The sequence below is a fragment of the Pyrus communis genome, chromosome 7 (assembly GCF_041283825.1).
Source record: "Pyrus communis isolate YQ-2024b chromosome 7, ASM4128382v1, whole genome shotgun sequence".
Taxonomy (NCBI): Eukaryota; Viridiplantae; Streptophyta; class Magnoliopsida; order Rosales; family Rosaceae; genus Pyrus; species Pyrus communis.
The window spans coordinates 29,163,811-29,179,107 of record NC_142571.1 but is presented as its reverse complement, the minus strand read 5'-3'; the positions used below and the strand labels follow the sequence as shown (position 1 = coordinate 29,179,107).

General features: G+C 39.5%; 4 protein-coding genes across 6 annotated transcripts; 2 read left to right on the top strand and 2 right to left on the bottom strand.

The window, feature by feature from the left end:
• The first annotated feature begins 787 nt into the window (after positions 1-787).
• LOC137733975 (dnaJ protein ERDJ2A) lies at positions 788-6,100 on the top strand. 2 transcript variants are annotated; one of them, XM_088696984.1, is made up of 13 exons: positions 801-937; positions 1,139-1,360; positions 1,585-1,672; positions 1,967-2,190; positions 2,318-2,413; positions 2,576-2,696; positions 2,819-2,925; positions 3,047-3,264; positions 3,540-3,717; positions 3,808-3,927; positions 4,240-4,326; positions 4,717-4,827; positions 5,118-6,100. In XM_088696984.1, exons 4-13 carry the CDS (start codon positions 2,005-2,007, stop codon positions 5,952-5,954), a joined length of 2,061 nt encoding a protein of 686 aa, XP_088553110.1. In that variant the 5' UTR covers positions 801-937; positions 1,139-1,360; positions 1,585-1,672; positions 1,967-2,004; the 3' UTR covers positions 5,955-6,100. The 2 variants fall into 2 exon arrangements, with proteins under 2 accessions (XP_088553109.1, XP_088553110.1); XM_088696983.1 differs by lacking the exon at positions 1,585-1,672 and having other exon boundaries at positions 788-937.
• A 65-nt stretch (positions 6,101-6,165) lies between these two features.
• On the bottom strand, positions 6,166-8,413 carry LOC137733976 (pentatricopeptide repeat-containing protein At4g21190). The gene is made up of 5 exons (XM_068473201.2): positions 8,124-8,413; positions 7,914-8,012; positions 7,518-7,661; positions 7,048-7,260; positions 6,166-6,873 (listed from the first exon to the last, which is right to left on the bottom strand). Exons 1-5 carry the CDS (start codon positions 8,205-8,207, stop codon positions 6,499-6,501), a joined length of 915 nt encoding a protein of 304 aa, XP_068329302.1. The 5' UTR covers positions 8,208-8,413; the 3' UTR covers positions 6,166-6,498.
• Positions 8,414-9,103: 690 nt separating this feature from the next.
• Positions 9,104-10,759, top strand: LOC137735194 (NAD(P)-binding Rossmann-fold superfamily protein). The gene has a single exon (XM_068474595.2). The coding sequence runs from the start codon at positions 9,493-9,495 to the stop codon at positions 10,513-10,515; it is 1,023 nt and encodes a 340-aa protein (XP_068330696.1). The 5' UTR covers positions 9,104-9,492; the 3' UTR covers positions 10,516-10,759.
• Positions 10,760-10,935: 176 nt separating this feature from the next.
• LOC137735193 (uncharacterized protein At3g49140) lies at positions 10,936-14,597 on the bottom strand. Of its 2 annotated transcripts, none has more exons than XM_068474594.2 (11): positions 14,317-14,597; positions 14,104-14,188; positions 13,766-13,988; positions 13,319-13,421; positions 13,154-13,221; positions 12,876-13,034; positions 12,660-12,791; positions 12,076-12,417; positions 11,830-11,982; positions 11,508-11,603; positions 10,936-11,371 (listed from the first exon to the last, which is right to left on the bottom strand). In XM_068474594.2, the coding sequence occupies exons 1-11, from the start codon at positions 14,393-14,395 to the stop codon at positions 11,282-11,284; spliced, it is 1,530 nt and encodes a 509-aa protein (XP_068330695.2). In that variant the 5' UTR covers positions 14,396-14,597; the 3' UTR covers positions 10,936-11,281. The 2 variants fall into 2 exon arrangements, with proteins under 2 accessions (XP_068330695.2, XP_088553108.1); XM_088696982.1 differs by having other exon boundaries at positions 14,104-14,132; positions 14,318-14,530.
• Positions 14,598-15,297: the final 700 nt, after the last annotated feature.

The window sequence follows — 15,297 nt, the reverse complement described above, 5'->3', positions numbered from 1 at the left end:
AAAACAAAAAACAAAAACCTCCCACTCCCCCACGTTCTCTCTCTCTCTCCCCCTCTCTCCTTCTCATTTTCTAAAAAATGTGTTCATACACACAAAATGTGTAGGCAAATACTAGTTTTCAAGAGAGAGCTGAAATTTTAATTTTCCTCAAGGTGTGGTATTTTCTACGACAAATTTTCTTACTTGTAATCTTTTTGTTTTTTTAAAAGATCATAATTAAGGGGCGTCGACATTTTGTGTTGATTTTTCTATAGATAGAGAAAAATAAGAAGTAGGAAGGGAGGGGAAGGAATAGAATTTAGAAAGAGTGAAAATTATACTCTTGTTAGATATTATGTGTCATGAGGAGGAGCGTTTGTCAATTCAAAATCAATAAAATTTAGTTAATTTAATCCGGTTCAAATTATATATAAATTCGAATGTGAATTGTTCATTGGATGGAAAGTGAAATTAAAGTATAAGATAGTAAGCATATTTCAACCAATAAACTTTGATTGTTTAAATTTTTTTATTTTTCCCCCTATCCAAACCTTAATCGGCAAAAGTTGAGAATCACATTATCGATTTAAAACACATAGGACCAAAATGATAATTTGCGAAAACGTAAGAGACCATTCGTGATTAAACGTTTTTAATGTGTCACCGACCTTTTAAAGTTTGGGCTGATTGCCCAACGAGCCTCCGCCGGAAAGTGTGATTAATTTTCCTAAACGACAGGTCGTGTTTGAAAAATTATGGGCTGGGCCGTCACCAAATAAAACCCAAAACGAAGCTATCTGTTCTCTCCCTCTCTCTCTCTCTCTCTCTCTCTCTCTCTCTCTCCTCCCATCTGAAAAACTCTCTCGCTTCCTTTCTCTCTCCGTCTCTGTAATCGCGCCATCGTACGGGCAGAGGGCCTCCGAATCAGATCGCGACCTCCGGATTTTCCATTTCCCAGGCAAGCATACATATATATATTTGTACATATTTCTGCCATATTTTTCATTTCGATAGTTTTAATTGGAAATTCAGTTCGTCGAATTTTGATTTAGGTGTGCATGCGTTTTAATTTTGCGGCAATTTTGATAATTTTATTAATTTATTGAACGTGTTTGAGTATTTCGAATTGATTTGTGTGATTAATTTTCCTAAACGACAGGTCGTGTTTGAAAAATTATGGGCTGGGCCGTCACCAAATAAAACCCAAAACGAAGCTATCTGTTCTCTCCCTCTCTCTCTCTCTCTCTCTCTCTCTCTCTCTCTCTCCTCCCATCTGAAAAACTCTCTCGCTTCCTTTCTCTCTCCGTCTCTGTAATCGCGCCATCGTACGGGCAGAGGGCCTCCGAATCAGATCGCGACCTCCGGATTTTCCATTTCCCAGGCAAGCATACATATATATATATTTGTACATATTTCTGCCATATTTTTCATTTCGATAGTTTTAATTGGAAATTCAGTTCGTCGAATTTTGATTTAGGTGTGCATGCGTTTTAATTTTGCGGCAATTTTGATAATTTTATTAATTTATTGAACGTGTTTGAGTATTTCGAATTGATTTGTGTGATTTTTTTGAAACTTTGGTACTCCATTTTTGTCTGTACGTAGGTTAATCAGCTATCAGTATTACTATTCAATTGGCTGTACTGAGTCTGAGCTCGCTACCCCAGTCATTGGTTTGATCTACTTCACAATTGTAGGCTACTGTTTGTTATATATATATATGTGTGTGTGTGTGTGTGTCTCATAATTTGGCTGAATCACCGAGCTTCGGTGATTTTGATTGGCCTTAGCCATATAATGGCCTAATTTTGAGTTTGATTCAGATTTTTATAAATCCCGTTACGGAAATGAAATTGTTGCGAATGATGTTTTTGGTGGTATATCCTAATGTCATTGCATTGGAGATGTTTTGAAATTCGTGGTGCAACATTGGTCGTTGCTCTGGTCTTTGTGAACTGATTTGTTCTAACCAAAGTCAATTCTGTAGGCATAATACGGACATAGGACTAGACTAGGGAGGTCGCCATGGCTGCTTCGGAAGAGACTAGTGCTTTGTTCCCAATTTTCATTTTAACCATAATGGCACTTCCTCTAGTGCCTTATACAATTACGAAGTTGTGTCGTGCTGCATCCAAGAAAACAAAGAGCATCCATTGTCAGTGTTCAGAGTGCTCTCGATCAGGAAAGTACCGCAAGTCAATTTTTAAGCGGGTTAGCTCCTTCAGTTCTTGCTTAGATCTTTTATTCATTTAGTCACTGCGAGAAGAAAACCAAAATATTTGTTATATAAACCATCTAACGAGAGTCTGAATGTATGTGATTATGCTCGCATTTGCAGATTTCAAACTTATCGACGTGGAGTAACTTGACACTAATACTGCTCTGGGTTATCATGATAGTCCTGGTTTATTACATCAAAAATATGAGCCGCGAGGTAAACCTTTTTTAACCCTTATGAGGCATTAATGAAAACTGTTATCATATGGTCTTCCTGCAGCTGTTTTACTTTGCCACGGCTTTTCAATTTAGTTAATTCGGACCTCATATTATATTTTTAATGTTGGATGCTTGTTCTGAGAAACTTCTAAAATTTCAGATTCAAGTTTTTGAGCCATTCAATATTCTTGGACTGGAACCTGGAGCTTCTGATTCGGAGATAAAGAAGGCATATAGGAGACTCTCTATACAATACCATCCAGATAAAAATCCAGATCCAGGTTGATATTGTTTTAAAAGTTCAGTTTATGAATTGCTTATTATCTGAACCTGTAGCGGGAAAGATGAGGTCTTTATGATATTGTGTATAGACTAACTGTTTATTTAATTTTTCTTTTTCTAGAGGCCCACAATTACTTTGTTGAGTTCATATCAAAGGCTTATCAGGCTCTGACGGATCCAGTATCTCGTGAGAATTTTGAAAAATATGGCCATCCAGATGGCAGGCAGGTAATGTGCAATTTCATTCAAGGAAAAAAGATGGCAACTTTCTTTTAGTGTTCCCTTGTCAATATTATATGAAGTCGAACTGATCATGTTTTGAAATTAAACCAATGCTTTATTCAAATAGGGGTTTCAAATGGGCATAGCTCTTCCTCAATTCCTGCTGGACATCGATGGAGCATCTGGTGGAATACTCCTACTCTGGATTGTTGGTATTTGTATTCTATTGCCATTGGTGATAGCTGTTGTATATCTTTCAAGATCAGCAAAATATACCGGCAACTATGTCATGCATCACACGTTGTCCACTTACTATTACCTCATGAAGCCTTCTCTGGCTCCCAGGTACTCAACTGGTTTAAAAGATATGTTCATTGGCAGTTGAATTCATGTAATATTTTATATTCCAAAGGTAATTAAGTAGAGAATGATGTGTAACACAACTGCCGAAGTTAGCTTTTACATGTTTATTATTTTCAGTAGCTGGTTGCAAGTCTGAAGAGTCAAAAATTTCTCATACATGTATAAATATTCTTGATATTTGTATGGATCAGGTGTACATTAAGCTGTACTCGTTGTTAATCCTTTTACTGATCTTATGACATAATTTGATTATACAGCAAAGTAATGGATGTCTTCATAAAGGCTGCTGAATATACGGAAATTCCAGTTCGTAGAACTGACAATGAACCCCTTCAGAAGCTTTTTATGCTAGTCAGGAGTGAGTTGAATCTGGACCTTAAAAATATCAAGCAAGAGCAGGCAAAGTTTTGGAAACAGCATCCAGCCCTTGTAAAGGTATTTTGTGCTCCAAGACCAGACTTTATGATTAGCAAAGTTTGTCCCGGTCCTTGATGTATGCTTAACTTTATGCCACTTTCTATGCAGACAGAATTGCTGATTCAAGCACAGTTAACTCGTGAGTCAGCATCCTTATCTCCATCTCTGCAAGGTGATTTTAGACATGTCCTGGAACTTGCCCCTCGCCTCCTTGAAGAATTGATGAAGGTGATTTCTACATTTTCCTGTCTTATCTTACATTCTATTAGCAAACTCTAAAACAAGTGCTTATTCTTCTTAGAAGATGCAGACTTTCCATATAAGCCTGCATTGATTCACTCATATTTGTGTTTAGACTTGTTCCAATACTCTACTTAAAATTTGACCAACAGATTTAGAAGGGGGTACAGAAGTTGGTACCTTGCTCCTAGTATTTCTGGAAATCAATTGATCAACAGACGTGCTAGCATATCTCATGACATTTGTACAAAATTTGGAAGCCATGTTGTTCTAGTTTTACTTATGCTTTATTCTATGCAGATGGCAGTTATGCCACGCAATGCTCAGGGGCAGGGATGGCTGAGGCCTGCTATTGGTGTGGTTGAACTTTCTCAGTGTATAATTCAGGTGATGGTCCATTATCCACTTTTGTCAAGCATGTAGATCTTAAAAATATACTAATCATGCAAAACCCTAATTTTGCAAAGATTTAAGATTTCTCTCATACAATCACTCACTGTGTGGGCATATACGTTAGTTACCGTGCTGTTTTTTCCTCTCGCCCAAATCTTATTCTGAAGTATCACGCAAGGGAAAATTTGTGAGAGCTTGTTGTGTATGATTTAGTTTCTTGTTAATTAAGGATTGTTGAACAATATGGTAGTAAATAATTTCTTATTTCTTATTTTCTTTTGGTTTGCAAATATCATTAAGCACATAGCTGCGACATTTATCATTTGTATCTTACGAATGCGTACTCTTTTTTGAAGTTCATGTTATTTCGTCACTATGATGCAGGCTGTTCCTCTTAGTGCAAGGAAGGCTATTGGAGGGTCCAGTGAAGGCATTGCCCCCTTTCTGCAGCTGCCACATTTTGGTGAGGCGGTTATTAAAAAGATAGCCCGCAAGGTAAACAGTCTTTGTTTGGACAATGCCATGCTGGAACACAACTGTATAATCTGTCTCTTGCCTAGCCGCAGGCAGCAGGCGTTAGTACTGTATTGCTACTTGAGATGGTTAAAATTGTAAATATTCTGTGAAATCCCTCTTTTCACGACCGAGTGAGCAGCAAATCTTAATTTTTTGTAATAATTAGTCGTGTTTGTTTCTTTCACTTTTTTCTGCTGCTTTATTTTCCTCTCCTGCTAGTATTTTTCTGTTTGGTCTTGGCTTTAATTATTCTTCATCTTTGTTTGTAGAAGCTGAGAGTGTTGCAGGATCTTCAGGACATGTCTGTGGAAGATCGTGCTGAGCTACTTTCTCAAACAGCTGGATTCTCATCCGCCGAAGTCCAGGATGTTGAAATGGTATTGCAGACGATGCCTTCGATATCAATTGAAGTTAAATGTGAGACTGAAGGCGAAGATGGTATACAAGAGGGTGATGTTGTCACCGTTAATGCTTGGGTGACACTGAAGCGTCCCAACGGCCTAATTGGTGCCCTTCCCCATGCGCCTTACTTCCCATTCCACAAGGAAGAAAATTTCTGGTTTTTGCTTGCAGACAGTGTCTCCAACAACGTTTGGTTTTGGCAGAAGGTAAATTTCATGGATGAGGCTGCAGCCATTACTGCTGCTTCCAAGGCAATCGAGGACGCAATGGAGGGTTCGGAAGCAACAATGAAAAAGACTAGTGCTGCTATCAGAGAAGCAGTTGAGAAGGTGAAGAGCGGGTCTAGGCCAATAACAGGCAAGTTACCAGCCCCAGCGGAGGGGAATTACAATTTGACATGCTACTGCCTATGCGACTCTTGGATTGGCTGTGATAGAAAAACAAACTTGAAGATGAAGATTTTGAAGCGTACTCGGGCTGGTACCCGGGGAGGTTTTGTGGCAGAAGAGGGACCGATCACGGAAGATGGTATTGAAGAGGAGGAGGAGAACGAAGATGAGGATTATGACGACGATTATGAGAGCGAGTACAGTGAAGATGAGGCGGATGAACAACATGACACGAAAAAGAAAGGCCCTGCTACGAATGGCACTGTGGATAAACAAAACTCGGGATCAGAAGGTTCAGGTTCAGAGGAGGACTAAAACAAACAAAATTTTATGTAGTTTTCGACTTCGTTTGCTCATTTACCGTCTACTTGGTGAGAATTGAAACAACCATCACAGTGATAGTTACCCTATTTCCATCTTTTATTTTACTACAAAACTTGGGTTCCAACCCCATTTTAGCCCTTGCAGTTCTCAAAAATTTTAGACCTCTTTTACGTTAACAAATTTTACTTATTTGCACTATAAATTTTGTTTTTTCGTGAGCAAAAAGATGTGTTTTATTTCCTTGTACCACTCTCAACTTTGACAATACGAAACCGACAGACATATCGTAGATTTGTGTTCAATTGACAACATAATTATACAACTTTGCTAACAGTTTACGCTCTGGACCCCTTCCAGAGACCTCACGGTCAACATTCTTGTTTCAGGCCTGTGTCGAAGAGAATACAGCTGAGTTCATTTTGCCTCGAACGCCTTTCTCACCGGACTACCAATTGTGTAATGTCAAGTAAATGAGGTTACGGATGATTGAAAACATCTTAAACCTCTGATGTAATCTGGTTGGCCAAGAACAGTATCAAGATTGAACCCTAAGTTGATCTGAACTTGCTTCGGCTTCCTCCGATAAATCATTTGAGTTCTGGTCCTCTTCCTCGGCTTCAACAATTTGTTCATCTGGATTCGATTCAGTTTCTAACAACTCTTCGGAGCTGCGGACTGTTTCCTTCTCCTCACTAATCACCTTTGCAGCACCATCAGACTGGTTCTGATAGTTTGCTCGGACTTTAACGCGTTTTCCCTTGATGTACCGATACTCCCATTTTGGTGGCGGATATTTCTTCTTCAACTTGTTGTATTTGTCCAGCATACCTAGCTCCTTAAAGACATTTCCAACCTTCGTAACAATTGAAACATTTGGTTGTACGCCAAGCTCCTCCATATCAGCAAATATCTACAACAAGAGAGTTTCCAACAAGTTAAAAGACTCCTCCCAGCAGGATTTACAAAGGATCCAACACAAAAACTACATGACATTTCGCCTTTCCGGCACATCAGAACGAATTCATTTCTCAATCAAAATCGGAACAATCCACAGGAACTTCAAAATGTGGCAGGGCTACAATACCTCAAACATCTTATCGTGCAATCCGTGCTGGTAGTAAATTGAAATCATTTTGTCGAAGAACATGCGAGGCATGCTTTCCAAGTACTGCGAAAACAACTTAGTCCAGAGCTCTTCAGCTTCTTCAATCCTCCCATCCTCGGCCAAAGCAGTTAACAGTGTGAAATAGGTCCCCATTGTTCTTCCTTGCCCTTTGCTCAGCATCCACTTTGACACCTACAAAACCCACATCGGTTTCCTGAGTATTCAAAACTTAAGGTCCCATTCATAATTTATTGACATTTTCTTCATCCTGACAAAGCAGTAATCTAAACTACATAAGGGAATTCGAACTTTGGCACAAGAGAGCCAGCGCACTGCCCTAGCCAACCGGCCTAACTCATGTCGACATTACATATTGAGCTACACTGACCAACCAGGCTAACTCACGTCTACGTTACATATTGAGCATTAAAAGAAGGTGAAAAACAAACCTGAATTATCCTCTTCCATTCCCTTTGGTTCTCAAGGGACTTGAGTGCCTTCTTCACTGTGATCAACGGGAATTCTAATTCCCAAGCAATGAAAGAATCAAGGGCTCCATAAACTTCCTCTTTCACATTTGACAACCCCTTAACCTACAAAAATTAATAAGCAATCCCTTAATCAAAAGAAAACTAATAAAAAATGTTTGAAAACTTTGAGTTTTAAAGATAAAGACAAAATAAAGGAGTGAATAGTATCAAGATTGACTTTTTAATGTAAAAATATGATTTTTCGTTAAAATGAACAGTACCGGAAGCTTTTCGTTAAAATTCCCACTAATCAAAACCAAACACAAATATGGAAAATTGAGAAGAAAAGAAGGCCAAAGAAAAGTAAAAGCTCACAGATTCAACAAGTTTGAGGGATTTGGAAACGGTTCCGATCCGTTTATTGGCTTTCCAGACTCTTGGGTATCTGGGTCTTGGACCCTTTTGAGCACATACCTGAAAACATCATTGAAAAATATAAACTTATGAAGAAAGTAATTGTCTCTCTAACCACAATTTCAAAGCATGCAAAATTCAGGAAGCACTTTTTTGAGAAGCAGCTTTTACCACTACACTGCTTCTACTGTGGGAAGATTTGATGGATTCCAGTCCCCGAGTGAAGGCCGGAAGTGAGTGTTGCAAGGTAAGCATGCTTAGTAAGCATTTAAAATGTCAGCTCCAGTTTATTCAGGCAGCCCAGGGAGGAGAAGAGAGACGCACGGGGAGAGAAAATGAGAGAGACGGAGAGAGAGGAGGTCGCCGGCGAAGGATCTCTCGCGGAGGTTGTAGGGAGTGGGTTGGGTGGCTGTCGTGTATCGGATTAGGCGGGTTGGGTTGGGATTTTCATTGGTTTCGGGGGAAAAATCTCATTGCAAGGCATATGGGTAAAACGGGAATTTTGAATTTTTTTTGGGTGGATATTTTGGATTTTATTTTATTTTCCATTCTGTTACAGTTCTTCCTAATTTTGTATGCATGACTTTAACTACATAAAAATAATACAAAATAAATTTAAATTAAGAACATTATGAATATTTGAGGCGAGTATAATCAAAAACCTAATTTGTAAAATGAAGTCAAGTGTAACCAAAAACAAAATTGTAAAATACGTGACGACATTTTTAAAATACGCATATATTAGTAGGTTAAGTGTTTGAGGAGAAGATCTTGTGTGAGGTTATTATTAATGGTGGATCATGGGTGTTATGTGAGAGGAAGATGAGACACAAATGGGGCTGGATGAACTTCACAAAGTCAGAGGGGGTGGGTAGGGGAAATTTTTTATGTCTTGTTTCGTAGAAACAACTTATTCCGTATCCAAACCGAAGAATTCTCATTTTTCAATCGACCAAATAAGAATAGTCATTTAAATGCACCTTCTAAAATATGAGAAAAACGCGATAGGGCAATTTTTCACACTGAATAAAACCACCGTGAATTTAGTTGGACCAAGTGTCGTGTCCAATTCTATGTAATCATATTCATTATTTTTTGTTTAATTTATTTAATCTAACAATTATAATATGCGAAAAGTACCTTCCTTTTTTCGTTATATTATTTGTCTTTTCCCTACTCAGGCTATTATATGGTCAAACAAATATGTATGTCTTGGTCCACGCCTACCTTCCTCCTACCTTTGTAAATAGAATTTTTACACCGTTACTGTAACATTGTGTTACAGTCAAACAAATATGTATGTTTTGGTCCATGCCTACCTTCCTACTATCTTCGTAAATAGAATTTTTTACGCTGTTACTGTAATGTTCTGTTAATATTGTTTAAACGTAACGCTATATGATATGCTCGTCCGTCCAAGTTTTCTGATAGACTCCACCAGTCACAGAAATTAGAGCATATCGCAGGTCAATCTTCTCATATCTTTGCCTCTTCTCTCAGACTCACACCGAAGCCTCCCGAACTATCAACTCTGATATCAATGGCTTCCGCCGCCAAATCAACCACCACCACCACCACCACCACCATAACATCCCCAATTTCCGTCACCGCCGAGTCTCTACACTCCATCCTCTCTCACCAAACCCTAATCAACCACTTCCAATCTTCCCTTCCCGCCGTCTCAGCTTCTCTGCAATCCCCAATCCGCCAAAGCTACGACGTTTCGCCCTTCTCCTCTCTCCTCCTCATGCCCTCCTGGTCCTCCTCCCCTTCTCTCCCCTACTTGGGCGTCAAGCTCGTCACCTACTTCCCCGGAAACTCCACCATAAACTTACCCGGAGTGCACGCAAGTTATGTGCTCTTCAGCTCCGCGACCGGCCAAACCCTCGCCACCGTGGACGGTACCACCCTCACCCTTTACAGAACCTCCTGCGTTTCAGGCTTAGCTTCTAGGATTTTATCCCGAAACGACAGCGAAATACTTGTTATGATCGGTGCGGGCGCTATGGCGCCGCATTTGATCAGAGCACATTTAGCGGCACGGCCGAGCTTGAGGAGGGTGATCATATGGAACCGGAACGCGGAGAAGGCGGAAATTTTGGCTGAGAAAATGAGAGAATGTGCGGAGTTTGATGGGGTTTGTTTTGAGAGCAATGGGTGTTTGGATGAGGCGGTTGGGATGGGAGACATTGTGAGCTGCGCCACCAATTCGGAGGCGGCCCTTGTGAAGGGAGAGAAGCTGAAGGCGGGGGCACATTTGGACTTGGTTGGATCTTTCAAGCATTCCATGAAGGAATGTGACGATGAGGCGTTGAGGAGAGGGAGGGTTTTCGTGGACAATGAGGCGGCGCTGGAGGAGGCGGGGGAGCTGGTGGGTGCTTTCGAGAGAGGGGTGATGGAGAAGGCGGATGTTTGCGGAATGTTGGTGGAGTTGATCAACGGCGAGAAGGTTGGGAGAACAAGTTGCGAGGAGATTACTGTGTTCAAGTCTGTTGGTTCTGCAGTTGTGGATATTTTTGCAGCTCAGTTGGTGTATGAAACCTACATCCAGCAACAAAATTAGTTGGATCGAATGGAGATCGAACACATTGTACAACGGTACAACCTCAACCGGGGTTTGCACCCGTTGTAGTTTTCCGGTCTTTGTACACATTTTGTTCATCAATGTGTACGAGAACATGATCGCTGAATAAAATGCTTGCTTGTAGTTGTAGATTCGAAATGTTGTATAAGCGAAACACTGCGTTTGGATCATAAAAAATAATGCAGCCAGTTCATCCTGGAAAATGAAAACTACTTTGCTAAAATCTCTTACTCTGTTCTGCAATACAGTTCCTACGTTGCTAAAAGCACTATAACATCAAAGTAACACGATCTCAACAGCCGCCGGAGAAAATATATTTAACCTGAGCTTATAATCCGATCAGTTGAAACAACAGCAATGGATTGCTAGGAAGGAGAATAAAAACTGATTCAGGAAAAATGCTACAATACGTTCTCGATATCTTTGTTAAATCGCAGTGTTTCTAGTTCGGAGTTACTTCTGAATCAAATTTCAACGGCATGAGACCGAGCGGCAAGATGAGCAAGTTCAAAAAATTATTTACGAGGCCAAGAATCACAAGGCTTCGGGAAAAAAAAAATGAATTTTCATAAATCATTAATTGAAATTAACAATACAACGACCTGGTGGACTGTGCGGGTAAATTTTGGGCAACCTCTTCAGCTGTTATATCCAAATCTCTGCAAGGAGGCACGATGAAGAAACGAGCCGGAATCAAACTAGAAGATGACACTTCACGGTGTTGATAATGTTAGCATTCAATTTGCTAATTTTGTTTCACCGTTTGTGGTTTGTGCTGCATCCTTGGGAATAGTAGATCATTGAGTTGTCTCTCCGCACTGTACTCAGAAGTCGCCTGAAAACACATGAGTAGACGGGGTAATCATAGGCAACCTTACTTTTCAACATAAGCACATTGTATTGAATGGTTCCAAAGAGTAACAACGAAAGACGAAATATTAAACCTCATGGCTCAAGGATGATTGACATACCCGCGTATTAAGCGCAAACCGCAATGTCTGGACTTGTGTCCCTGAGCAAACCCTTAAGTCAAATCCAAGGGAATCTACACCAATAAGTACTGCCTCCTGCAATAAAATTCAACAAAGATCAATCCTCTTCGTGGGTGTTAAAGACGACCTCATATAAGTAGGGCATTTCACTCTAAAAACAACCTTTTTCCGGAGAGCATATGTTTTGAAATGGTTCAAAATTGTAAAAAAAAAGTTGTGCAAAACCTACAGCTACGTCTTTGAAATAGATTTGGAAACTTGTATAACAACTTTGAATATGTTGGCCAAAAAAAAGTTGTACCTCCACTTGAAGACCCTTTAGTCTCCAACACAAGGACTTGAGAGCTTGCGTGGTCTTTTCTCCACCAGCTTTCAAACGAGATATAATTTTAGCTGCCGAGTGTGCAATGCAATCAGGTTGAGCTTTTACAAAGTCTTCTACTTCAACAAGAGTCTGTGGAGAATTGCAACAAAAGATAACTATTAAAAAGGAGCTCGCACCCACTTCAACCAAAAAAATACAAGTAAAATCCTTCCTTACACAAACCTGATTTCCATGTGATGAAAACAGCTGAATTTTAACCATCTCCAGTTTGTAAAATGTAGTCCCATTTCCCGGTGCTTCATCTTTCTTATTCTCCAATTCCTCTGCCAAGTCTGGACTATCCTTGGAAGTTCCTGATTTATAGCCATTAATCGTAACAGGATCTTCTAAATCATCTTCGACAGTCCTCCCAACTTCGTCTATGCCACCATTATCAGACTGATGATCAGACAGATGCTTTTGGATGACAGAATGTTCTTCTACAAGTGCAGGCCTTATAAGGCCCTGAATAGCCAAACTAGCTGGAGCCTGCTCCGCCCAATCTACAGGATCATCAGAAGCAACCTGAAACGTAAAAACAAAAGCGGAAATATGAGACACAGAAAAAAGAATTGACAACTTCATGAAAAACCATGAAATGGGATACGACCGCAGCTAGATGCTTCAAATGAAAAAGAGGTACAACAAGTAAGCAAATGAAAAGCTCAAGGATTCCCCGTTGTTACAAACAAAACAAACGAGTTAATTTTTTCAGTTACTTCTACATCACTCCATGATAGGTTAAGAAAATTACAATGGATAATTACCTCACTTAGCTTCTTGGCAAAATACATTGGGTGAGAATAACGCATAGTCTCCAATTTTGCCCAGTCTCCAATAGACTTGTCAGAATCATCCAGATCATCTTCGTCTTCATCTTCAAGAACAGCAACCCAGTCCTAAACACAAACCTATTAGATAATTAGAAATGTCTTACAACATCCGTGCATCCCACATCTAATGAAATGAAAACACAAACAGACCGAATCGTAGTCAATGTCTTCTTCATCATCGTCCTCCACATCATCGTCATCATCTTCAACATCACTATCTTCATCTTCAATCCCATCTCTTTCAAAATCAATGCCTGGTAACTCCATCTCATTGATCATTTCCATAGCATCTAACCCAATAATAACTTGCTGCATTATTATAATAACCCACAAATTTGTAAGAGAAAGTCCAAAGCATAGAATTGCTGCTAGAATTCAATCATTTTTACAGACTATTATTGTTCTATTTGTTCATAAAAATTGCATACCACAAAGTTATTTTCCGAAGTTAGGGACTGAAAAGTGTCTTCACTATCCTTCACTTGAAAGTAGATATCTGCAACATGCTCGAGCGGGTTAAAATCTTCACTTTGAATGAAAGAAAAATATTCCAAAGTCCAACATATCATGAGAAAGTCATATACTTGACTTACTTCCATGTTCATCTGTTACATAAGGCAAATCCGGACATAAAATATTTTCATGAACCTCGTCATTGATCAAACTCGTAAACATAAGTGTTGCTTTGCTGTTAACCTGAAAATGGCATACTATGGGCAACATTAGCAATACACTCAATATGAAATGGGGAGCATCCATAAGTGAGCAAAACTAGTCCAATTTATGGCTCGTTTGGAAGTGCTTTTAAAATGATTGAAAGCGCTTTTGGTGAAAATGTTTTTGGACCCAATCCTTAGTAAAAACGCAAGTGAACCTGGAAAAGCACTTTGAAGTGCTTCATTGAAGAAGCATATATGGAATCCAAAAATATTTTCTTCAAAAGCGTTTTCAGTCATATTAAAAGCACTTCCAAACGAGCCCTTAGTAATTAAATTTTCGAACTTTCGTCTACTTATCAACAATCGAATGCAATGTACTACCTCAATAAGGGTTCTAGCAGATTCTGCAGCTGTAAGTCTAGCAGCTCCGCTAGTCTCCAATGTGGACTCGGCAATATCCTCAAATGGGTGGTATTGCGGCCTCCCATTTGGCTTTACAGGCTCTGAGCCGGGCCCTAACTGCCCGGCGGATGCCCGAATCCCACTCTTAACAAAACTGCCCCTTTTTGCAACTGAACCATTCTTTGATCGTCTAATTCGATTCCTGTATAAAATTCTTATCAAATTTACGCATTTTCGGAACCTCGAAATTCAAGTTGGTTTATTCAGCAAGAAAATGCTCAGCTGCTCGAAAATAAAAATCAAACTAGTTTGCTTACCACGGCGCGGCGAACCCGCCGGTGCAAGAAAGGCGGCAGTGTACGGCTCCGGTCACCTCGTCTGAGCTCCACGTCGGACGACAAGCTGCAACAAACAAAAGAAATTAGATTAGAAGCGTCCTGTGTGGGAACAGAGATAAAGCGGGGAAGAAATGTGAAGAGAAAGTTGAGCTGTCAAAGTGAGGCGGCGGAGAAAGAGAGGGAGGGAGTTACAGCGCATGGAGGTGGAGGAGCAGAGGTTTGTGGCGGCAGAGTTGAATCGTACGGCCATGGCTGACTCGATCATCATCATCGTTTTCGAGTTGCTTGTAGTTAATGCAACTGCAAGTGTGAGATCCACAAACTCTCTCTCTCTCTCTCAAGAATCTGAAAGGATGAGGTTTGCTCTTTCTTTGGTGTCTGGGCTACGATTATCTGCACTCACAAATAGGGTAGCGTCTACAACTGAAATTCCAACGTTTTAGTACTTTTCGTACTTTGGGCCCTTGGTACTTGAAAGTGCCTTTGCTAATTATAAGAACTATTTATTTGTGTAGAAGTGTTTTTAGAATGACTGAAAGAGTTTTTAGAGAAATTATTTTTTGATTTGAAGAGTATTTCAAGTGTTTTTTTTGCAATAAACACATAATTTGATGCGTCTTGAACACACAATTAGGGATGAGCAACGGTTATGGCGGGCAGGTAACCGCGATTATTTACCCATAACCGTTTAAACTTTTACCCACTTAAACTTTTACCCACTTAACCTTTTATCCGTTGGCTATTTACATAAATGGGTATACTCATACCCATAACCGTTTATAAACGGTTAACCATACCCATAATCGCATACCCGTTTACATTTTTTTTTTTACCCGTCTGCCTATTTTTTTAACAACTTGAAAATTAAAATGAAATTTGTCATAATTTTCATTTTTCTAACTATTAAATACCATTATAAGTACATTTAACATGTATTTTTATATTAACAGCAATATTATTTATGAATATATGCGATGTCTCCCAATTATTTGATGGTTAATCTATGATAAGAATCATGTATGGTTGTATGTTAATTAATATTCTTGTATATCTATGATAAGTATGTGACAGCCCGTTCCAAAAATTTTAAAACGTATGCGTGAAAAGACGATTTTGCCCCTAGTGTGAATTTTCGTTGTGTGGTTGTTTTTGAGTTTGGTGTGGCTGGTTGTG